The 25936-nt window shown below is 36.1% G+C and overlaps 1 protein-coding gene across 1 annotated transcript; it reads right to left on the reverse strand.

Moving 5' to 3' along the window:
• Positions 1 to 4318: 4318 nt before the first annotated feature.
• On the reverse strand, positions 4319 to 25917 carry LOC136261112 (adhesion G protein-coupled receptor L4-like). The gene is made up of 26 exons (XM_066055080.1): positions 25828 to 25917; positions 25486 to 25717; positions 25256 to 25353; positions 25091 to 25201; positions 24950 to 25040; positions 24735 to 24836; positions 24405 to 24684; positions 23248 to 23305; positions 23142 to 23198; positions 21704 to 21827; positions 20369 to 20512; positions 20246 to 20306; positions 20084 to 20189; positions 19858 to 19910; positions 19592 to 19697; positions 18330 to 18433; positions 18174 to 18285; positions 15221 to 15377; positions 15078 to 15147; positions 14948 to 15014; positions 12459 to 12556; positions 10156 to 10282; positions 10063 to 10104; positions 8149 to 8211; positions 8056 to 8086; positions 4319 to 4574 (listed from the first exon to the last, which is right to left on the reverse strand). Exons 1-26 carry the CDS (start codon positions 25915 to 25917, stop codon positions 4456 to 4458), a joined length of 2703 nt encoding a protein of 900 aa, XP_065911152.1. The 3' UTR covers positions 4319 to 4455.
• Positions 25918 to 25936: the final 19 nt, after the last annotated feature.

Raw genomic sequence — 25936 nt, forward strand, 5'->3', positions numbered from 1 at the left:
GATTCATAGACTAAGAATTTTTCTGTAGTCACTGAATTTTAAGGAAGAGAGACAGATCTTAGTGTGTGAGAAGCATGCCAATCTATAGGAGGCATGCCCACCTCTGGGAGAAATTTTTGAAAAAAATTAGGCTCTAACAGAAAGTGATTGATATCAATGAATGATTTGTTGAAAAATGCCAGCTAGTTGCCTATAGCCATGTTTTACTACTGTATTAAGGTTCAGTGAAACCACTATTGATCTTTTCTTTGAACCACAGATATATGAGATTGGTAACAGCATCACATTCCGGAAAATTAATAGCTGTGTTTTGAATATGCATGTGGTTTTCATAGTTTGCACTGCATACTAAGTTTATTGGCCATTGATGGATCTGGAGTTCTGGAAGTTTGCGAGAGGAATTAGAACCTACGTGTTACCATCTTACTGGCTGCTTGAGCATTAGATTTAGGCTAGAAAGACAAATAGCTAGTTTTTATAGACAAAAACTGTGCTGATTTACAAGAACAGAAACATGCAGTATAACAACACTAAACAAAGTTGTCACAAAAGGCAGTTAAACTAGGGGTGTGACTTACAAACTGTTCTGTTAAATTCAAATGACCAAAGGGGTTCTAGAAACCATGTATCATTGATACCAGGAGGTGTGTACAGAGGCTATAAGAACAGAAACATATACCTTGGTGTATAGAAGCAATGCCGAAATGGCACAACAATTATGATGAGTTTCTTTTGTGCCAGTCAATGGGCAATGGCTTCCACCAAAGCAGCTTGTATTGCTCAGCCTTAGAGAACTTTCATAATACAAAACCTACGTACAGTAATAGTCTACAGCAGTAAGAAGAAATGTTAGTATTTTCGTGCTCTTCAATGTGGTAACAAGTGAAACATGTTTCGTATCCAACCGGTGATATCGATTGTACAGGTAGTATACTGGGCATGTGATGCTGTTACAAATCCCCATTAAGAGTCATATTATCTAAGCGGCTAAACGAAAGAATTGTTCACTTTATGATAAAAGCACCAAACTTGGTACAATGTTTGCTTGATTCATATGATTTCATATTAGATACAGTGCCATTAAAATTACCAATCATATCATGCTCAAAGAACCTGACAATTAAATCAATAGAAACTGTACTGGGGAAGCCATAAAGTGTTTTACGGAAACTTTGCATCTGCATAGTCAAAGCAAGGGATTGTTATATCCAAAAGCTGATCAAGGGTGGTGTACATCCAGGTCATTAGCTTGCCATGTAAAGAAGCATGGAAGTTCATGGTTAGGCCTGGGTCAAATATGCTCAAAATTTTTCCCAAAAGAGCTTCCAGGAATTTCCCAAAATATCCACCTATATATATTATGCTCTTTCACTGTTCTCATTATGTTTACATTATGCTCCTAGGTTAGCAGCATTTCTAACAATTGTCTTGGAACATTTCAATCAGTGAATGCTCTATTAGAGTATTTCACTACAAAGTGACTGTTCTATTAGATAGTATCGATCTAAGGAGCAATGTACAATGCATTTGAGTGCTTGCAGTTTCCACTGACTGCTCTATTAGGGAGTATCGATCAATTTTCATGGAAGTAAGCTCCATAGTTTGAAATATGCACCTAATGTACTAGCATTATGCTGGCATAACACTCCAGCCTATTATGTTGGCATATATATTTGACGCAGGCCTATTCATGGTATATGAAGCCATAGATGTGTAATGCGTTATTTCTATTGGATTGTGCCTGCACTTTTAACACTGAAATATTGGCTCCATTAGAAGTGTTTAAAAGTTTATTTTATCACATTTTGAAAGATTTTCTGATTGAACCTGTAAATTTGAAATATATTCTTGCTATTTAAGCAAAATGAAGATTTTGAATGTACTTTTATGGTTTCCTGAACAGCTAGGAAATGGGCTTATATCCTAGTTTAAAAGTTTCCAAACATGCCCTAAAGGCAATGATTTTGATATGGCACCAAATGATTTAGTATACCTTACTCAACTTTCACAGAAAATTTGGTGCTATATAGCTTTTATCACAAAGTGAATGATTTCATCAAAATTTGTTGCTTAGCCTCTCTACTAAAGCATTTACAGTGATTTACCTCAGGATTTACTGTACGTCACAACATTACTAATATCAGATGGATCAGCTCCTATCAAAGCACTTTATTTACTTATCTTCAAATGTGTGAGATAGAAGTTAGTAGCTATAAGTATATGGTAGCTGGTGGGTGTTTATTTATTATAGTATACGTGTACATCATTTGGTGAACTGGTTGGTTGAATTCTGAAAGTGTGCTAGCACCATCCAGTGAATTAAAGAGAGTGAAAATTGGTGGAGTTTTGGTCATTCTGAGCATCGGTGGTATGGACAGAGATAAACTAGAGTGTTCCCATAGATATGTTTTGTAACTTTCTGTTTAGTGTTTGATCAAATAAGGATAAATGACAGGTAGACAGTTCCGGCCAAAGTCTTACAATTTGATTAAATTGGTAAGTAGCAGACATACTGTGAATCAGTTTCAGATCTGGTGTTGCTGGTGTTTAAAAGGGATATACACTTTTTGATGTTGTAATATCTGTTGGGGTGTTCAAAGATTTGATAAGAAACATTGGATCATTGAGTTCATAATTATTTGCATGTTCATGAAAAGTATTTAATTTAGTGTTTGGAGCCATGATTTATATGGTTGATGTATTTTGTGGCTCTGCACTGTACATGTTCCAGGGTTATTATGTGATTATAGTTCAGCAGGGGCGGATCCAGGAGCTGGCAAGGGGAGGGGCACAAATAGGCTAAGTTGTAGGTGGTGGGGAAGTAGATTCTCTTGTCACAAGTTAGTTGCTGCATTTTTGAAGCACCAAACAATCACCTCTTTGTAGTGTCTCACTGTTGAATTTTGCCCTTTGCAGATGGTTGTGAACTCTTAAAAGCTGTTCAAAAGGTTTCGAATGTCTTAAACAACAGCAACACGATAATTATTTTAGAGGCGCTTAGTACGTACGAAGGTGCTGGGTAACTATTTCACAACTAGTTTGACTGGTTTGCTTTGATTTCAGGTGAAATTCTACCATATTTTCACAAGTTTAATAGCAAAACTGATCCTGGCCTGACAAAGTTCAGTATTTTATTCGGAAGTAGCTATGGCTAGCTTCTCTACAAGGTGAGAGGGGGGGGGGGGGGCATTTGCCCCAAATGCCCCATCCTGGATCCGCCATTGTTCAGAGTAACATTTTGCTATGCAGTTAACTTTGAATGTGCATCTGATTGATACAATTGGCTAATGCTGTTCTTCCGTGCAGTTTTACAATACATTAACATAACATAATGTAAGTAGCTAACTACAAAAACAGACAGCAGAAAGTTGAGAATGCTACAGAAAATAATCTTATATTGTGAGAGCTGCTTAATAGGCAAGTAAACAGTAATGGTGAGCAAATGATGTTTCTCAGGTAAAGCTCATGTATGTAAGTATGCTCCTAAGCAAATGATGCTCTTTTAGTGTTAAGCTGCATAACACTATGGGATTTAGAGCGTACATCATGTATTGCTAATAGATACCTCAACCATGCATGGATTCACAGGAAACTATACTAGCCACTATGCTTGTGCTTCACTGCATTCTTTTTTAAAATAATTGCTTACTGTCTGTTGTGACAGTTTCTTCTGATAAAAATCATAATTCACAATAGGATGTATTCTATAAAGTATAATATCTACTATAGCTGTAGCTGACTATAGGGCAATCATGCATGCAGGATCCATACCCCAACTATTAAGGAATCTTTTATATTAGCCACAGGAAAATGTTGATGTTGTGTTTAAATTTTACTACAGTGAAACCTCTACAATCTGACGCTCATTGGGACAAGAAAATTTAGTCAAGAAAATTTAGTGAAGATGTCAGATTATCGAAATAATATATATTACATAGAAAGTCTTTTTAGTATGTCAGATTATAGGGTAGTCAGGTTAGAGAGGTTTCACTGTATACACTTAACAATCCACATTGAAGTTACAATAATGTACTGCATGTCTATGGAAGCCATGCAGGGTTACTCTGGTGTCTCTGAACATGCAGTATATATAGCAGCCCATAAAACAAACTCTTGTTAATATAATGCATATATCCTGCAATTACTTCAGAGAGTCCTGAACATAATGCCATACTGTATATTAATTGTATGCATACTCACGTCAAATCAATACAGTTAAAGTTATATGCAGTATAATATTTGCTATGAAATACAGTATAGAGTTAAGATGATAGCTCAGAAACTTAATATAAAATTTACTTACAAGTATATCGGTAGTTGTTGGTTTTGTTAAAATGCATACGGTACATTTGTGTACATATATAAATGCAGTTCTGTGCGTAGTAGTTACAGTTATATGAACAAAAGATTGTATAAATTACAGGCAGAGCCATGGCATTATAGTAGTATGACAGTTTAATTGCTCTCTTTCTCCTCACTTACAGCTGCTAAAGTGGCATTGGCTTCAACAGATCTTTGTGTTAGCCCTTCACCAGTTTGTACTGATTCAAGAGTGTTACTGTTATTGCTAAGTCCTATATGAAGCATTAAGGTACATGATACTAAACTAATATTTCTGTCATTGCTATGTACGTATACTCTCTAGATATCTATACAATGATGACATTTTAATACATTCACCATATATCCAGTGCATGGATCATCAAGCCAAGATCTTTCAAAGACGGTTTCCAGAATATGGCAGTAACTATAGTCACAGATGAGGGAGTCTGGTACCCAGATTTTCAAACAATTCTAGATTTCTGTTAACACCAATATCCATATCTCACGATCAGCCATAAAACTTATAGCTAACCTATTAAGGGACTTTAAATTTCTAATTGAAGATAGAAAACTTAATATGTAGCTACTAAATTTGAAAGGTTCTGTATTATATGCACTTTCTAAATTTCCTCAATCCTTTTTGGTACCTATTTTAAACTATGAATGTTCTATTAAAGTAGTTTTTTGATTACAGAATACTTTGACTGCTCTATTAGAGTATCTTGGTCTTCATAAAGTTTCCTTGCATGTGTATCCTTGTTTTGACTTTTTCCACCTCTGAGGAATCAATGTAAGTTTCCTGTTAGCTATACTACACTGTTCTTGTCTTCTTTTGTACCTTTCTATTTTGATAGTTTGGTGGTCTCGCTGCAAGCCTACAAGTTTAAATTTCAGAAGGGATTTTCGAAACCCCAGAAAACTCCTCTCCATATTTCCCTGGGCAAACAATAGTTTCTATTTTATTGATGGGCAAACCCAGGAGAGCTTCTTGAAATACGTTTACAAGGTATTGACTCATGTGTCACTTATCATACAGTATGATAGTACTGTATATTAGGATCATAAAAGTGTGGTCAAAATATCATCCTAAAACCAGCCTCACAATACCTTCATGGCACCTTGGTAGTATTGATTAGATATGACAAAGCCCAAAAGTGCTTTCAGTACGACCTGAAACGCTTCCAAAATTTTTAATTTTTTTTATGTAGTGGAATTTTCTACTGACTGACTGACTGCCTGACTGGCTGTCTGATGCCTTCAGGAAATCAATAACGGCTAAGGCTATAGACTTGATTTTTCACTGTTCAATGTTACTTCAGCCCGACAGATGTCTATTGGCATACTGCAGTATGTACAATGCACACTTCATGGACTTACCTTTGTCCTCATTTGTGTCTTATTTATCTTTGTTGACAATGGATACAAAAACATGTAACTAACAAGGGGAAAACATCCTGACTGCCTGGCAGACTCCTCTAAGCATTTGAGCATAAGTTGGATGGCTGCAGGATCGAGGCTGCCTAGGTCTATCATGGATTTTTTTTTCTTTTCTGTAACTTTTCAATCACACTTAATATAACATCTTTAAGCAGGCTGTAGGACCAGGTGTCCTACAGACCTTCAGCACTGGTGCTGTGAAACCTTAATAAAAAATAGACAGTGCAAGGTGTTGGTTCATGGTAGTGCCACGTGAAGGCTTCCCTACATTTGACGGGAATATGTCATCCGAGTTATCCATTGCAACTGGATTGATTTCCTGGATTGACAGCCTGGCACCATTCCTTCTGCTCTAATTTGATATGCGTGGGCTCACCAGTCATAATAACATTACAAAAAATACACAAACAAGTACAAGCAAAAATTAAGAATTTTAAGTTTGATTAGGAGTGAAACAAGGGAGGTTGCCTACAACTGAAGATATACTAGTAGACATTTAATCCCTAATTCAGTCGTGGATATAGACTGCAGTAGAGATTTAATGTACACTAGTATATCTTCAGGTGTTGCTTTCTTTTTATGCGGTATGCGTAGGTTAGCAGTCATAATAATGGAATTTAAGTTCGATTAGTAATCATAGAAAAAAGTAGAGAAACAAGGGAGGCCGCCTACACTTGCAAATATACTAGTGGACATTTAATCCCTAATTCAGTCATGGGTATAGAGTGAAGTAGGGATTAAATGTCCTCTAGTATATCTGCAGGTATAGGCGACCTCCCTTGTTTCCCTACTTTTTTCTATGTTGAACTTAAAACTCCTTATATTACAAATATAAAAAGTGCTTAAACAAAGGGAGTTAAACCAGCATGGTTAAAGTAAAAAATATGTATAATTATCTGTGTTTTTATACTCTTTTGAGTTCTACACAGTAAATAACAATAACAAATAGTGAATAGCCTTAGTACTACAAGTTTAAGGGAAAATTAGGAATTTTAAGTTCGATTAGAAATCATAGAAAAAAAAGTAGGGAAACAAGGGAGGTCACCTACACCTGCAGATATACTAGTGAACATTTAATCCCTACTTCAGTCTATACCCCAAGACCAAGACTGAATTAGGGATTAAACGTTCACTAGTATATCTGCAGGTGTAGGCAACCTCCCTTGTTTCCCCTACTTTCTTTTTCTATGATCCCTAATCGAACTTAAAATTCCTAATTTTTCCTTAAACTTGTTTGTTTACTTTTTTTGTAACATTATGACTGGTGAATCTACACATACCGCATCAAAAGAAAGGATGGCACCAGAATTAATGTTTTCATCTGAACACGTGCCCCAGCTATCAATACTGCTTCGAAAGTGCAGCAAGGGCGGCGGAGACACCTTTATTTAGGAGGGGCTGGGGGTCTGCCATGGCCTTAATGAGTCGTAAGTGGAAGACCCAAAAAAATGGTCACTGGCAATAGTTACCCTCCACCAACTAGACTCCTTATCATACGTAGCTTGTTACACTGCTTCTCTAAGAATACTGTGACTGCTCTATTAGAGTATCTCGATCTTGACTGCTCTATTAGAGTATCTCGAATTACTGATGCCACTGAGCTAGGCTCTACATCACAGCTACAGGGTAATTTTTCACAAGGGATAGAGCCCCCCTTGCTCCCTCTTCTCCGCTGTCCCTGAAGTGCAGTGGCCATTACGCTTCGCTTTCAGCTATGTTCAGCCCGTTACACAGTGCTACAGATAGAATCGTCTCTGCAATCAATCCAGTCACCATGGAAAATACGGTCGATTCCTGTTTACAAACGTACTGTACTGTAGGGAAGCCATGCATCGCGCTACCGTGAATTTACACCTTGGGCTGTCAACAAAAAGAAATGGGACAGAAAGGAGGACAAAGTAAGTCCATGATGCGTGCATTGTACGTATGTACTGCGGTATGCCAAAAGGCACGTCTCGGGATGAAGCGACATTGAACAGTGAAAAAATCAAGTCCACAGCCTTAGCTGTTATTGAGTCATCAGGCAGTTAGTCAGTAGAAAATTACATTGAATAATTTAAAAAAAAATTCATAACAATTTATTGGAAGCCTTTAGGATCATACTAAAGGCACTTTTGGGCTTGGTTATACCTAACCAATACTGTCAAGGTGCCAGGATAGAGTTGGGAAGCTGGTTTTGGGTGAATGTTTGTGGAAAACCCAAATCTACATGATCCCTAATATACAGTACTACCGTACTGTATGATGCTACTGTACTGCATGATGCTGAAAACATATAAGATTATTCATACGTACCTGCAGATGTTTCTGAGCTAGAAGATGTATCCTATACAATGAAAACACATTATTTTCTTCTCTATATATTCATTCATGATGATGGTTGCTTACACTTGTAGGATATGCTGTACTTGCAGTGGATTCCTTTATGAAAGTCTTCAGTTTCTTTTGCAGCTGTACAAATGACAAAATACTAAGAGTGATGTTATAATTGCATTGTGTGTAAGTACTTAGACCATGACAAATTAGTCACATGTTTTAAGGATGTAATGGGTCAGTATTTGGCATACTATCCTTAAGATTGAACAAGTAGTCATGAATTTAAAAGCAAAGAGAGTTTCCTCACTTATTGCAGAAGGGATTTAGCTCCCGCATTTGTATACGTAGATTAAGATACTCCAATAGAGAAGTCATATTCATACTCCAATAAAACAGTCAGGCACAGCTGAAATCATTTACATATTTGACCTGCTGGGTCACTAGACCTTAAAGTCCATGAAACATGATATAGCCTTAATGATGACAAGTATAAGAAAAAATTAAGTTCGATCAGGGAACATAGAATAAAAAGTTGTGAAACAAGGGAGGTTGTCTATACCTGAAGATGTAGCTGTTAGTGGACATTAAATCCCTACCTCAGTCTATTACACCCACAACTGAATTAGGGATTAAATTTCAATTTCCACTAGTAGCTATATATATCTTCTATTAACCCTTATTGAACTTAAACGGCAAAGTGACCATTACACTTTGTTTTCAGTTACACTGTGTTACAAATGAAGAATACTAGAAGGACCTCTGCAATCAATCCAGTCACAACAGAAAACTCGGATGATTCCTGTCAAACATAGGGAAGCCATCACATGCCGCTACCACGAATCGACACCTTGAGTTGACAGCAAAGATAAATGGAACACAAAGGAGGACTCAGGTGCGTGCATTGCATGTACTGTGGTATGTCAAAAGGAACCTGTTTGGTTGAAGCGACATCAAACAGTGAAAAAATTTAGCCAATAGCCTTAGCCGTTATTCAGTTACACTTATCTGAAGGCATCAGTCAGTCAGTAGAAAATCCCACTAAATAAAAAAAGATTTAAAATTTCGTAGAAACTTTTTGGAACCATTTCAGGTTGTACTGAAGGCACTTTTGGGCTTGGTCATACCTACCCAATATTGCCAAGGTGCCATGAAGATATTAAGTTAGGGTGATCTGTTTGATCAGAAAAGCCCAAACCTTCATTACTATTTGTGACCCAGTCTGGGAAAGCCGGGCTTATCGCTTATTTAAAAGTACCGAGAAATGCCAGTTTTAAGTATTTAGTGTGTTGTAGCTCGCCAATGGTTGAAGCTATGTGTACCAAATTTTCACACGTTTTGCACCAATAACTGCATGTAGTGGTACAATTGAAATTTAGACAGTCATTAAGGGTTATTGCATTATAAAGAAATATGGACTGCTCCACTTGGGAAAAGTTGGTTTTGCCAATGGTCTTCATGATCGATTTGCTGTAGGTGTGGCTGCTAGTTGCAGCGTTATAGCTAAAGAAAGTGAAGATTTTTGCCAGGTAATGATAGAGATATCTATTCATCTTCTACCCGGGATGATAAGATGTGAAATTTCTGTTAGTAGACAGAATTCATCTGACCTAGCACAAGGCAGCTTTATATTTGAAGAGTTAAATTTTTGTAGAAGCTAAGTTCTTTGAATAATTCGAAAAGTAAACTCCTTCGAAAATAACCCATTATACGGTATTCAATGGGATCTTTTGTGGTCACCTTGATATTTCTGGTGCCAATTATCGTCATGCTAATTAATACTGTCTGTATTTTCTTAGTCCAATTACTAATAGTTAATGTACAGTTGTGGCTATATACAACATTACTAGTGCTACACCTCTCCATACCACGTCTCTAACTATTACAGTGTGCATCATGAATCATATATATATTTATATATATATAAATGTATAGGCATTTATTATACAAAGCCACACAAATTATTACATACATCGACTGCTCACTGACCTTATCATTTCTGACAATGTAGAAGAAAAAGATAAACATGCCCTAATGAAACAGTGGTACATCTACTAAAATGCATTCAAAACCACAGATTACCTGTAGTGAGTTGAGTATTGTGAATATCCATGCAAACACTACAGTGTCATCATTGACTGCTAGCAGTCCAAATACCCAAGTCACACCAAGTATAGGAAGCAAAGACATTGCTGCTATGAGTAGTTTCCTACAACAAAGAATAATCACATATCTACAAGGTCTCTTTCATACACACAGTACTGTTACTCAGTAATATCAAACAGTTTTAGCAAATAAAAGGATTCATCTTGATTCAGTACCAGTGTGGGGGGCAAGTCATGTGGGGTGGTTTTTGATTTTAAAAAGTGCTTTAGTGCACACAAAGCACGTCAATACTAGGAGGGTCTGTGGGTATGCCTCTGCAGGGAAATTTTGAGATTTGAATCCTCTGAGATTATAAATCTGTGAGTATTTTCAGTGATACTTGAATAGGATACACCTACAATATACGTACTGGCATTGATTATCATTAAGATACTGTCCAAATAGACACATCAGTAAATGAAGGCATTTCAGATAGACTCATGCACTTAATATCTCTTAATGCACACAGATTGAATAAATTGCATATGAAAAACCAATGTATACATTGAACATTCTCTATTAAAGAAATTAGGTGACTGCTCTATTAGAGTATCTTGATCCATGCAATACTAATTCAGGTAGGGTTCCATTCTTGCCAGGGGTGGATATAGGATTCCCAAGGGGGTGCTAAGCTATTCTAAGAAAAGTAACAACTGGTTGATGCAACCAGTCACAGTGTGTGAAGCACACTCAGCCGCATGCTCTACCTAGAGGGGATCTGGGGGCATGCCCCACAGGAAAGTTTTGCAAATTTAAGCCTCTGGGTAAGCAAAAGCATTGTTATAAGTATAAGTGAAATCACTATTCTCTAGCAGTGGTAATACTAGCTTTCATATAAAGGGCATGCACTGTATGGCTGAATTTCAAGGGGTTTAGGAGTGCAACCTCCATGCAGAATTTGAAGCTGTATAAGATATTTAATTTTATTAGCCTAAACTAATGCTAGTAACACTAAAAATGAAACTGTGTGACCAGCAATATTACTGAATCTATGTTTTCATCTTCAATTTATTTTCACCAGGGAAGGCCAGTATTTCCTGTGGTTATTCTAAAGCATCTCCTTTGCAAAGTTGGAACTAAGGTTATAGTGTACTTTCAACATTTACAGTATGATGATAAATATACACCTATACGTATGTACTTGCAAAATGCAACATACAAGCAGAAGGGATGTATACAGAGGTCACATTTTATTTTGTTTAAAAGTAGGAAAAATTAGAAAATGTGTGGAGCCTGATCAAGTAACTTTGAAATCGCAGCTCCCAGTAAGCCTGTTCACTTTAAAATTTCGTTTAAAAAGGAAGCATTTCAGCCAACCATCAAGTTTGTAGCTAATTACCTACTAGGCCACTATACATTAAATCAAAAGAAGTTATTTGCCTTTTAAAACAGATTGATATCTTGTGATACATAAAAAGGTACCGTATAGGTACAAATTTTTGAGGTATGTAATAGCCCTATGCTAAATAACAGATAGCCTGAGAGAAAAATGAGTGATCCACAAACATAAAACTGTGAAAATCCTGAAATTTGTCAATCCACGAAAATCCAGTCTTGATAATTGTTAAGTTTCAAGGATAAAAAATTCATGGACAGCTAAGTAACTGCAAAATCCTCGAAAATTTGTACGTATACGGTATATAGATTGTAACTTTTAAGCAATTAGTAAGTCAGGATGTTTGGTACAATGGTGAGATAGTAGTGCATATGCACAGGTGAAGAAGAAGAACTGATCTTTGTTCCTTATAGATTATAGAAGAGCTTTAGTGATGGATGTTTTATTAGAGTAGCTGACTGCTCTATTAGGATGTTTGTTTCGATTTTAGCAGCTTTAAAGCAGTTCTAACACTGAAATATAATTTTGACCACCCTTATTTTCCTAGAAGTGATTAGCTCTTATCTTCTTGCTCTTCCCATCATTTCATTGCCCACATATTCTTTAGATGCAATTGCACTTGTACTGTAGCTTCTAATCCTACTAAATGAAGACAAAGTAAGTTGGATAATGGGTAAAAATAGGTGCTACAATAATTGTTCTAATTTGCATCTGGGAATTGGAAAAATGTGTGTGCGTGTGTGTGGGGGAAGGGGGGCACTATCCTCCACTAGTCAAGGTGAGGTGAGGTGGCAGTTGTCCTTTCTGCCCCTCCCTCTAGCTAATTAACTCTCTGCCCTGCTTTTACAGAATACAATGGATCCAAAAGTTTTGTGACTTTGTACTATGTCCAAAGCTGGCTTACTTGACTGAATTATGTAATTTTGTTTCTTCAGCAGTCAGTAGTCCTTGTTTACTTCTAAACACTTGTTGCAATATCATGATATACTGACCAAAATTAATCTGAAAAATTGATGCACTATATAATAAATTGTGTACTATACAGTACCGATGCTGCTATCACAATCACATTAGTAAAAACATAAATAAATATGCAAATATGTATTAGTGAACAAGTTGATATTGTGCTATACGTACTGTAAGTACAATGGGCATAAATTTGCTTTAACTGTGAAAAGGAAAATAATGGCCGAAAATTGAGAAATTATCTTCTTAATGATATGTACTGTAATTTGTTTCATTTTTGTGCAAAAATTTTTCATGATAAAAATTTTCATGTAAAAATATTTTCGTATGATTTATGTGAATGACTGCTCTATTAGAGTAGTTCGATCTTAAGTAAAAATTTTCGTGTAAGAAATTTTCGTACAAGCTTTGCATACAAAAATTATTTTACAATGAAAAAAAAGCAAATTATGGTGTAATCAACAATCAACTGGACTGTTTGAACATGTTGATAACAACAGCATTGCATTTGCGTATGTGTGCTTTACCAATACAATATGCATCACAAATCAGAAGGCTTTTTAGGAACATGGATATAGTAGATTATATAGTAGCACAAGAGTATAGCTGATGGTAAAAGTTTCATTGGATTTGTGCAACCCTTTCACACAAATAGGTCATATTAAACTGCATATCATGAAGACTTGCAATAATACTGACCAAAAGACAACTTCATATGTAATTCATGACAACTTGGTAATATTGATATTCAGTTTTTTCTGCGTTGATACTAACTATTTATTGCCAAACTGACTGATGCCTTTAGATAAGTGTAAAGGAAAAATAGCTACATGCAAGTGTGGCTCTGTTGTCATTCACAAAACGGAACAAACAGAAATGTACCTTTTGAATGCTGGTAGAAATTCAATGTGTTTACTTGTTTACCATTGCCTATATTCCATTCTACTTTAAAGAGACTTTTCTTTTTCTTTACTCTGATATATTTTAATTCCTAGCCCAAATGAATTGTACAATGTTTATGTAGAAAACAAATCTGAATTTTTGTAAGGCTATAACAATTTACATAGGCGAGCTGTACTTAAGTGGTAAGTATGTACAAGTGCACAAAAAATTTGGAATTTTCAACTAGAGTAGGGACCATAGCACATCGATAAAAAGTACTGAAACAAGTTGGAGTAGTCCATGATATTAAACCACAGTAAAACAATAAGAAGTGTTATATCCCTACTGTGCTCAAGATGCCATAATGGAAATGTACAGTAGGGATATAACATTTCTTATTGTTTTACTGTGATTTAATATCATGGACTACTCCAACTTGTTTCAGTACTTTTTATCGATGTGCTGTGGTCCCTACTCTAGTTGAAAATTCCAAATTTTTTGTGTACTTGTTTGTCAACTTTTTTTTGTAAATAATTATTGTGACTGGTGAACCCACACATACTGCATCTGATATGATGCCGTGCACACCAGCTATATCAATTATTGTCTGAAAAGTGAAGTATCCATTACAATTCGTTGTCAGTTATGTTCAACCCATTACACAGCATTAAGAATCAAGAGCTGTTCGAAAAGCACATCTGCAATCCATGCATACCAAAAGAAAGAAATGGTGCTGCACGCCCCAGTTATATCGATTATCGTTTGAAAAGTGAAGTATCCATTACACTTCATTGTTGGCTATCTTCAACCTGTTACACAGCAGTACGAATCAAAAATTGTTTGAAAGCACCTCTGCAATCAAAATAGCTACTATGAAAAATACGGTTACAAAGGGAAGCCATCGCGTGCTACCGCCTAATTGACACTTTTCGCTGTCAGCAAAGATGAATGGGACACAAAGGAGGACACTGGTAAGTCCATGAAGAATGCATTGTACATACTGCGGTATGCCAAAAGGCACCTCTTGGGCCATAGCAACATTGAACAGTGCAAAATTAAGCCTATAGCCTTAGCTGTTATCGAGTTATGCTTGTCTGAAGGCATCAGTCAGTTACTCAGTCAGCCAGTCAGTAGAAAATCTGTTAAATAATTTAAAAAAAAAATTCCGTAGCAACTTGTTGGAACCATTTCAGGTCGATCTGAAGACTTGTTTGGGCTTAGTTTACCTAACCAATACTGCCTCATCATTATCTGGGAAAAGTGAGGCTGGTTTTTAAGTGATGTTATTTTGTGGGCCATGCCTACTCCTTTGTGGTCCCTACTATAGAGTACTATCATACTGTATGATTACTGTATACTCTACTTATAAGGAAAGAGTAAGGAAAGTTGTTTCATCTGCATGGCTTTAGATCATTATTTACTCAGTGTCTATACCTGTAATCCTCACTTACATCTTAAAAATTCTAAAATATTAGTGATCACTTTTAAAAGATTTTAAGGTTAAGGTTACGTTGCTTTCTGCATTGCTCACTAATATTTACTTACCACAATTATTAGCAACATTGGACCAATGAATCCCCAAATAGCTCCATTTTCATTAGATATCCAGCACCTTTGAAATATATACAGTAATTATATTAAACAAATGTCTGCATATATCACAAGTAATGCTGACCTGGTGTCAGACCCATAGTGCTGAAACCAGTTAGCACTGACTGAAATGATTACAATGACCGCTGGCATTCCTTTAGTAGCATATGTGTAAATAGAGTCAATTGGCATTTCACATGTGTTCTACATACATAGCTCAGCACTTACCCCAGCCAAGAATAGTATAAAATTTCCAATTATTAAAAAATCCTTGATAGAATACAAAATATAGTAGTGCAAATAAGAGTAGCGCTTCACACAACATCCAGCAGAATGTAGCAATAAAGAAGTAATGGAGGAGAACTGCCACAATGAAGCAACCAACCTAAATATGTTGAGAAATGAAATAATGGAAATTTACACTAACATCCACTGTAGTACTTAGTAAACAATTTAGTTCAAGTACTTAGCAAAATTCTTCATTTACTGCAAATTTAGTTATGTGGACCAGGTGTTCATCATGTAGTTACATCATATGCATATAACGAAGTACGTAGCATGCAACACTAAACATTACTGATGACATTGGAGTTAGTAGTTGATGTTAGAAGTTCATTATTCTTATGATAAATGCCTTGCCCTGGTACCTTGCTGTGTTGCATTGGTTGTGACTGGAACGCTCAAACAGTATGGTAGTACTGCTTAAGTAGGGATCACCCATAAAATGACACGTGCTGCCTAAAATGCTAAAATCATCCTCTTGCATGATAAAAATTACTTTTACAGAATAATATTAGTCAATTTAACATCAAATACAGCTTAAAAAATAAGAAAACACAGGTGGCCAGATATAGAGTTTTAAGACAATTGCCTTAACTCGAATTTTCGTCATAGCAAGGTTGGAGGCTAAACAAAGCAGCATACAGCCACCATTTTAAGCCACAATAACAAACTTACCAGGGGCACGTGTTTTTTGGAGTTCCAACAAGTGCATGCCCTCTGCACCTAGTCTTTCCTTTTATTTTCAATTAGGCTGGTTGTTGTCTTCTTGCAACGAAACCATATATGTATATCGAGGTGTTAATTTTCCATCTCAACATTTTCCTTGAGCAGCATATTTGGATGCCACGAATTTATTTAAAGTAGTGCTCACACTACTGTAAAAGATACTGGGAACCCAGTAGATACTGGGAACCCAGTAGATGCCTGTAACTTCACGATAGTTCAAGATTATACCCATTAATGATCTTGGTTGATTAATAACAATCGAGTGCGGAGACCACACCTCTTAACAATCTATTTACTCGAACACAATTACCACACTCTTATTGTTTTAGCTGTATTCAAGGCTGCAGTTATAATAATAGCTTAGTGAAAATAAGGAATAGTGACTATGCCTCAGTCTCTGACTTGAGATACTCTAATAAAGTAGTCACCCTAATAGAACAGTCACACGTGTATAGCTGTATGCTATAACAAAAAGCTGGTATATTAAAAAAAATATTTACAGCATAGCTTGGTGGGAAAAACCCCTACTTTGGCATTCATCCTGCCAATGTAGGGGTTTTCCCACTGAGCTACGTTGTATTACCATCATTCATCTCTTCTTTCACTACTTTTTATCACTTAGATCCCTAAAATTAATTTACAAAACACACATGCATGAAAAGTATTGAGATACGTATTGTGAATTATATACTTTAATGCATTATAATCCAAAAGCTGCAGATACATGTAAAAAATTTGCATTCACAGATGCAAAGTAATTTATGCCCTTCAAGACTGACCATCCCACACACAAGACATCTGGATTAATTTTCCCACCAATTTAGATAATTTTTCATGAGGTTGAAAGTATCACATATACTCAAGTAGGGTAGTGTGGGGACAGATAAAATTAATGGTCATAAACAGAAGTGAAAGTAAGAGCAGTAATGAGGTGTCTCCAGCTCCAATACATTTAAAAGCCATCACACACCCACACATATACACACATATACACACATATATATGCACACATGCACACGCACACCACACACACACACACACACACATACAACTAACACTTGCATACACACACACGCACATACATACATGTGTGCGCACTCACACATGCACACACACACACACAACACACACACATACAACTAACGCTTGTATACACACACACACACACACGCACATACATACATGTGTGCGCACTCACACATGCACACACACACAACACACACACATACAACTAACACTTACATACATACACACACACACACACACACATATATGTGTGCGCACTCACACACACATATATGTGTGCGCACTCACACACACACACACACACACACACACACACACACACACACACACACACACACACACACACACACACACACATATGCACACACGCACGCACGCACACGCACGCACGCACGCACACACACACACAAAGCAAAGCCTCCAGCAGCTGTGCAAAAAACACAGCTATTGCTGCCCAGTGAATCGGTACTGGGATGCCTATGCACCACTCAGGAACTTGAGAGTCTTGTGCAGGAAAATCCTCCTGGGTAGGACTAGTAATCCACAGGAGGACTGTCCAGGTCTCATGGAGAGAGGTCATGGAACCCAAAGTTCCATAACAACCTCAACACTGCTAAGAGAGACAAGGACAGATGGGAATTTACTTCCCTAGTAAACAAAAGGTACCCATTGATGTTGCAGCTGGGCAGACTGCTTCCAACACCAGGCCACCAGGTCCCCATTATACAGCTGGGTAGACTGGAACAATGTGAGCAAAGTTACTTGCTCAAGGAAACAGCAATGACACTAATTTGGCACACATATGCACACCACTCACAGGCATGCATGCATGCACACACAGATCACATATTAAGTATGCATGCAAAGACCACTATAAATCATGCTTTGTTCAACATATTCATGTAACAAAGCATGAGAGGACACACAGGGTTGCCATTATTTTATAGGCAAAGGTATATGTATATACATACATACATACATACATACATACATACATACATACATACATACATACATACATACATACATACATACATACATACATACATACATACATACATACATACATACATACATACATACATACATACATACATACATACATACATACATACATACATACATACATACATACATACAAGCTTACCCTTGAGCTAGTTGCATTTTCAATTCCACTAACAAACACTATTAGTCCCACCAGTAGTGTCAATGAGAGGTTAAAGTGAATGTAATGATGTATTTTAGTAAACACATTATGTCTATTGACAACAACATTATAAACATTCTAATTAATAATACTTACCTAAACAACAAAATTATAATCATAGTCAACATTAAACAGACTATTGATATTCCACATCCAATGTATGTGACAATGGAAAGTGCTTTTGTCTCAACTGCAGAGATCTGATAAAAACATTAACACTGAAATGTTGAATACTGTATTATATAATGTGTATGTACTATGTCCAACAATAAGAAGTAGCGAAACAAGAGATATGAATGATGGTAGCTATTACAACAAAGCTATGTGGAAACACTACTATCTGTTCAATGCCAAAGTACGGATTTTCCCCTCATAGCTACAGTATGTTATAATAGCCACCATCATTCAAATATCTTGTTTCACTACTTTTTATCACTGGAACCTATTTCATTTTTAAATTAATAATTTCTATTTGCAATAGTTTGCTAACTTTTGTTGCTATAGCAAAGCTATGATATACTCATGTGCTTTATTTGATCTCCCTGCTTATTTTAAGTGAGCTATGCAATAGATTAAGGGACATGGTTGCCATATCTTGTTTACTACAGTAAAACTGCAGTTGATTGCAGCTAGATTATTAAGGGGCATGGTTGCTGTGATTTGATTGTTTAAGGATGTGGCAGTGTGTTCTGATCATTGGTCACTATGTTATCTACTTCCGCTTACAGTAGCATAAGCACCTCAATTAGTTTTGTGGTATCTACATATGCTCCTCTAAGGAAAGTGTTGATAAGGAAAATTAATCTTGGTAGCATGAAGAAGAAGAAGACCGGTATAATTGAAGATAGATAAAAGGAAAGTGAAGGTACAGAGAGTAGAGACTCGTCTGAACCCCAAAAGACACACACCAAAAGTATTGTAGCATTAAATAGTGGCTGTACAATGCCTCTAGTCTTGCAAATGTGGAGGCAGGGCAGGCAAATCAAAATAAAGTTTTAATAATTTCTTAAAATAAAATATTCAGTTTTCTCTTGTTTTTAATGGTGGATTTGATGCTAAGATGGTTGTGCTTTTCATCACATATGATATTTTATGACAATTTTTGATGGCAGCATTTATATAGGTAGGTGCCATTTATTTTAGGGAGGAATCCTACTAAGCAGTAGTACTATACTTGTGCAGTTAATATTATTATAGCTATGCAGAAAAATTCAGACTGCAGCTATACAATTTGTGCTATGCGGTAGTAGGAATTTTGCTATAACACAATTTCTGTGCTTTTACATGTTTTGGGGTTGTAGTATTAAATAAATACACTCGTATGAATTAACTGAAACATTTATTAATTATAGACTTACATCCCCGAAGCTCACTAAGACAGCAAAGCTGGTCAGATGATTAGAAGAACAGGTTACAAATGATCCATCATTAATTGTTGAGATGCCTTCATTAGAGAAAGTACCACTGTAAGTAGAAAGTAATACTCTTAAATCAAAGTTATCAGACTTCTCTTTACAGTGAACACATATATTTCTATAGTAGATAAATTTAGTATACAAATTAAAGTTGTGCTATATCCATACAATAATACTACTTGGAAATATGCTATGCACAAGAAACATACTTTATAAAATCCCAGAAGGCACATTGTGGATCAGACAGTGGCTGGTTAACGATCTACAGTGTTACAAAGATAATGCAATTAAAATCAAGTGACCAGTTACCGATTATGTTACAGGAGTGCAGCAAACGACTCATAGAAATTCTTTAAATTTTAAAATGAAAATGGTTTCCTTACAATATAATACTTTAACTTTACCCCATCATTCTGATAGCTAAAAGTGCATTACCTCCACCATATTTGTTGTGAATGAAATTGTTTCATTCCCAAGTGGAACTCTCTCTTGTACAGTAGTAGATATCTGGCACGATAGCAGTGTGCTAGTCGTGTGTTGTCTGTGAATGCACATACAGTATTTCTGTATCATAAATATTTAGTGTAATGCACATACGTTTGCTTAGTTGGCAGCCTTGAATTTTTAGTAATGGTGTTAACAATAGGAAGGTTCCTTCCTAAAGAGTATTCATAATTATTTTATTATTGGATGCATCACATTAGCTATGTCATTGCTAACCTTCAACAACAAATCTGTAGAGAATAGCTTCTCTAGGGATTACAATCTGCAGTGCACTAGTGTTTGGTCTTGAGAACATACTAAGATCACTTGGAAATGTAATGGTTTCAGCAGTTAAACTAGTTGGAAGTTGTGCATCAATAACTACAGAAGAGAGTTGCATAACCACAATTATTATATGTGACTATATTTTTGATAATTGTCAATCTACGCACACACCAGTGAAGTTCACTTTTCACCATGAATGGATAGCCACACCGATATACTACACATTTGCACCACAGCCATGCCGCTGATTTGCTCTGGCTGCTTTTCATGAATGGATTTCTAGAGATGTGTACCAGCCACTAGGAATACTCTGGCACCTTCAAATGCCACTGGCCAGCTGAAACATGAGGATAGAGACATGAACAGCCTTGGACATGCAGTGCTTAGATGTTTTCTACGTAAATTTCTTTCATTTTCAGTGGTGCAAGTGTTATTGAGAGCCCAGTATTAAGGCTGGGGACACCATAAGACCTACTCAGCAATTTACTATTGCCCATCCACCACCTCCAACACCACCCATGGATACGTGCTTGTGTTACAGATACCATCATGAAAAAGGTACTCAAAATCATGGTTACATAATAGTTATATGGGCACAATGTGGAGTCTATGAAATTTATAAACCCAAAGGCCCGGGCTGTAGTGCACGAGTGAAGCGAGGGTGCTACTAAGGGCCTGAGGGTTTATAAATTTCATAGACTCCACATTGTGCCCGTATAACTGCTTTAGACTCTATTTCACATTACACTCAGATTACTTACCTCATCCATGGCTGTTTCTGCTGTAGGCTCGGCAAAGCGGCTGGGTTTTCTTACGATAATACTAGCGCCATGGCAACTATACGTCCTCACGTGACAAAAAATCGTGCTTGTTAAATCACCGCACGTGAACAATGCATAGTAATTGGACAAACCGGATTTTGAGCATATGTTATATTGTGCCTGAAGGCGTGGAGTATATTAGAAAACAAGGTGGAGTATATGAGATTTTATTACCCACCCAAAACAGCCTAAATAGAGTCTAAATATCAATAGCTAGCTTGCTATGGATAAAAGTGAGATAAACACTATGGTTGGCTGCATTCATGGTGAAAATTTTAAATGGATTGAAATGTTTTAAAATCGCATATCTCACAATATACTAATGTGTGTAGACTGATGGTTTTCCAGGTCATATTATGGTAGTAGATGTGTGGTGTGGCAAAGTATAAGCTGTATGTAAGTCAGTGTGTCTGTTTTAGTGCATGCTTTTGTGTGTGTATGTGTGTAGTTATACAGTAATACTTACATATGTTCTCTGTTGTAATATTTGTACGGGTAGTCACATTTGAACTACGGTCGAGTGTATTTCCTAATAGAATAGAAACTCTTTCTGTAGTCATCAGCAAGCTCTCACTAACAGTCTCATTCTCCTGTCACAGGTAACACACAACAGTATTTGTACAATTATACATAGTAGAAAAATGTTATGTAATTACCCAAGTGTATTAAAGTTAGACAGTGCAGAACACAAGTCACAGTGGGCATGCATAGGAAACAATATTAAATTATCTTCTGTTGCTAAATCTGCTCATCTCTGGTTATTATTAGAACTGGACATCCAATTAATACTGAAGTGATCTCTATCCATTGTACTGGTATCAAGACATATGGTAGTATGTTGTGTAGCCAAGAATGCTTGTGCACCACGCTGTCTGCATATTGACAGGAAGAAAGAAAATGTGATGGTCACGCATACATAGCTCCATGGTCCCTCCTCCAAAGTACACCATTTTTGCATTATAGCTGTCCACCAGGTAGGACAGGCCACACAGCAAATTTGATTACATCTACATCAGCCATTTGTGAGATATGGGCATTAGCATTTAGATTTTTTCTTCACTAAGCCTTCAGGGGTCTATGGGAGCTCAGATTTCTTTTGCACGTACACTTTGCAAAAATCGCTATAAAATGCAAATGTGTAACTTATTCCCATATGCAGTTTATCCTGTAAGTGTCATAAAAAAGATCAAACTTTGTGATGACTACAGGATAAACCGTGTATGGGAATAATTTGAATTTTGGTGTGTTCATAGGCTGATCATCGTAGCAGTGCCTTTTGATGGTTTGAAAAACAATTAAGTTTTAGCTACAGATCAGAGTTGTAAAACAAGTGTAAAATGATGGGGTCAAGCTACCCTAATAGAGCGGGTTAAAAAGTGCACAAAAAGTTGAAAAACTATATTAGGGTTTGTCTCTACAACTAACACCCAGATTCTTAACCACTTAGTCACTGTTATCTTAAATTGGCTGTTCACCTCACTCAATTTCTGCTTTATAAATTAAATTTCCTGCTTATTAGTTAACGTTTATAATTTCATAGATCTAGATTGTTCCAGAACCTTTTATTAGCATTCTAGTAGAAGCCCTCAAAAACATGTGCTCTATTAGAGTATAACAATAATATTAACAAATATTAAATTGAACAACACAATTGTAAGTCTGTCTTCAATATGTCTGTATAGATATAGTAAATATCTATACAACGATTCATATATTTAAGTTGGTAAGATATTTCAGCCTTAGTTTGATATCAAACATGATGTAGCCAGTTTTCAAGAAGTGATATAGCAGCTATCATCACAAGAGATATGCTCTCACTGCTACAAGACTTGATTATATTAATAATGCCAACAAGTATTGGTACAAGATTCAAATGGTGTCCACATTTGAAACCACTTTTTTACCTGGAAAGAGACATCATTTCCCTCATCATTTAGATTACTTAAAACCCTAGTGCAATCCTGTAAAGAGAAATTACATGATTCACTATAGTAATTATATGTATATTACCATGACAACATCTTTGACAACTGTTGATCCAACTTGATCAATAATACTCTCTGCTACACTACATATAATATGTGATATAAAGTCATCACACACATATACAAACAGAAATGCATAAGTACCAACATATTGTGCTTTCAATTTTACCTCCTATGCTATGCTGCAGTGCCAAAAAAAATTATTATGTTCATTGTACCAATAAAGTCTTAGCCAACATGTCTAGCTAATAAATTTTTCACCTTTATGTGATAAACTATTTAAATTATTGTTGTTGTCATTGGCAATGTGCATCCATATGAAGCATCAATTAATACACTCCTCCAATAAAACAGTAATACCAAATGGTTCAAGCAATGCAAAAGTAATTATTTGCAAAGTATAAACATTAAAATATACTATTTAAAAATATATATAAACCATTGCTACTAATCGTTGGACAAGTCTTAAGCTTTAACCAAACATTGTTAAACATATCACTTGATCAATGGTTACAAGTAAATTGCATCAAGGCCATATGGCTGGTATGATTTTAGTCATACCAACTATGACCATTTAATTCTAAAAAGAGAAAATGCACACAAGTGATAATCAAAATGCGCATGCGTTATTTATGGTGAACCTCGTATTAACAGGTTCTTCTTGGATTCTTCATCATTAGTGGACTTACATTTTGATTAGTGGACTCATGTTTTGATTCACAGCTGTTGTAAGTCGATAAAAATGCTTGTTCTGTTCTGTGTGGATTGGTCAGGATTTGTTTTAATGTGTTTTCACAATGATTACTGGTATGGTAAACATTAAAGTTGAAACTAAAAGTGCTCTAGACGTCATTTCAGAGCACTAAATTAAAACAATTCCCAAGAAGCATGCCTACAGACCTACTTAGATTCAACTGTAGTGCTTATAGTCCACTCAGATGGCCTAACCACCATAGCAATGTTAGATCTGGCCCTGTGTATATCTTTAAGCATAATAGAACAGATTGTACATACAATACACAAGGAGAAACAAGGTCACTTTTGCCTACTATATGCTGGACTTTAATATAATATGAGCAATTGGCAGCTTGATAACTTTCTGGCAGAAATAATCTTTGAATGATAACCATTATCTTAAGAAATGTATTGAATAACAATGTATGTAAAATGCATTGCACTCACTTTAAAATGGAACCCAAAGTCTGATTAGTTTGACCCACGTCATTAGGGACAAGTGGCACTGAAGTGTTAGTAACAATATTGAGTTCTTTTGCAATGCTCGTAACTACTTGGGATTCAAATCTTCCAGTCAAATCTCTTGTCTCATTGCTCAGCATATTACCAACTATGCGTTCTATTTCTCTAATTTGAGCTCCAAGTCTTATTTGCTCAACAGTTGTACAATCCGAGACATCAGGGTTTGCCCATTCATCACTACCAATGCATATTCTAGTAGCTAATCCTGTAATGTATCTCACAATACTGTCAGCTCATATCAAATAATTTAGCTACCATCAGCTTCACTGCCACCTGGACACTTTTGTATAGCAATAATACCAACATCAGTTGCTGGCCATGTGATATTCCATGTTGTATCTCGTTCCATAGTGCATCCTATACAAAACAGAAGGTAATCATAACAATTGAACAGCCTAAACAATATAAATACAATGCCTAGAATCATTATATTGTGTACATACGAGAGCATAGTCCTACCACAAACATACCAGTGGCATTCACTGTTTGAGAACAAAATGAAGCATCTTGTTGAGTACCACTAGAGCCAGAGATGGTGCTGTATATATCTGGACACAAATCCTACAATCATTCATAGGTAATAAAGAATGTTGACCATTTCTTCAACATACCTCTTCACAAAATGGTGCAATATCACAATTCAGATTCACATCAGGAAATCCATCGTAGTCTGTATCTATTCCACACACTTTTCCATCTCCAACATAAGTGGGATTGTTACACTGGGGAAGCATCAACTGTATTTATTCAATTCTACAAGTGACACAAATTCTTACACTACAATCAGTTGTACATTTACAAGGTGGAGTGCTGGGTCCAGTACAAACTGTTTGTATAGCATTGGGTGAGATGGTAGTATCACATGAACAGCTGGCTGTAAAAATTAACAGTCAAAAACATTTAAAATGTTGACACCATCATATAACTGCTAAGCATACACGCAGTTTTAATAACCATTACATATACACAATACATAAACTTTCAGGATAATATTTTAATATCTTACAGTTTGGCTGAAAAACTATCACTACAATATCATCATCACTTGTCACATAACTACCAGCTGTAAGAGCATCTGAAGTAGTGTTTTTGACAGTTTCAATAATGTTGGCTGAAAGTAATGTTACTTGCAGAGTAAATGATATTGATATAGCAGCAAATTCTGATTCTGCAATATTGTATCTTCTTACAGTGCCAGAAAAATCAGCGATATCTAAAGATTGATATTGTGCAACCACCTATACAATGCAAACCATACATAAATAATCCTGCTTTAACTTATTGCTTGCTTGCATGAGAAAAATTGCCATGTGTAATTTACTGGGAATTATTACACTAGTTACATTACTTCAATGACATCCTTAGCAGTACTATCATCAGTCACACTTCCATTCAATGTAAAGTAGACTATTACTAGTGGGTTAGAATTAATGAACATGGTACAGTCTCTTAGATCC

The sequence above is a fragment of the Dysidea avara genome, chromosome 7 (genome assembly GCF_963678975.1).
Source record: "Dysidea avara chromosome 7, odDysAvar1.4, whole genome shotgun sequence".
NCBI classification, from domain to species: Eukaryota; Metazoa; Porifera; class Demospongiae; order Dictyoceratida; family Dysideidae; genus Dysidea; species Dysidea avara.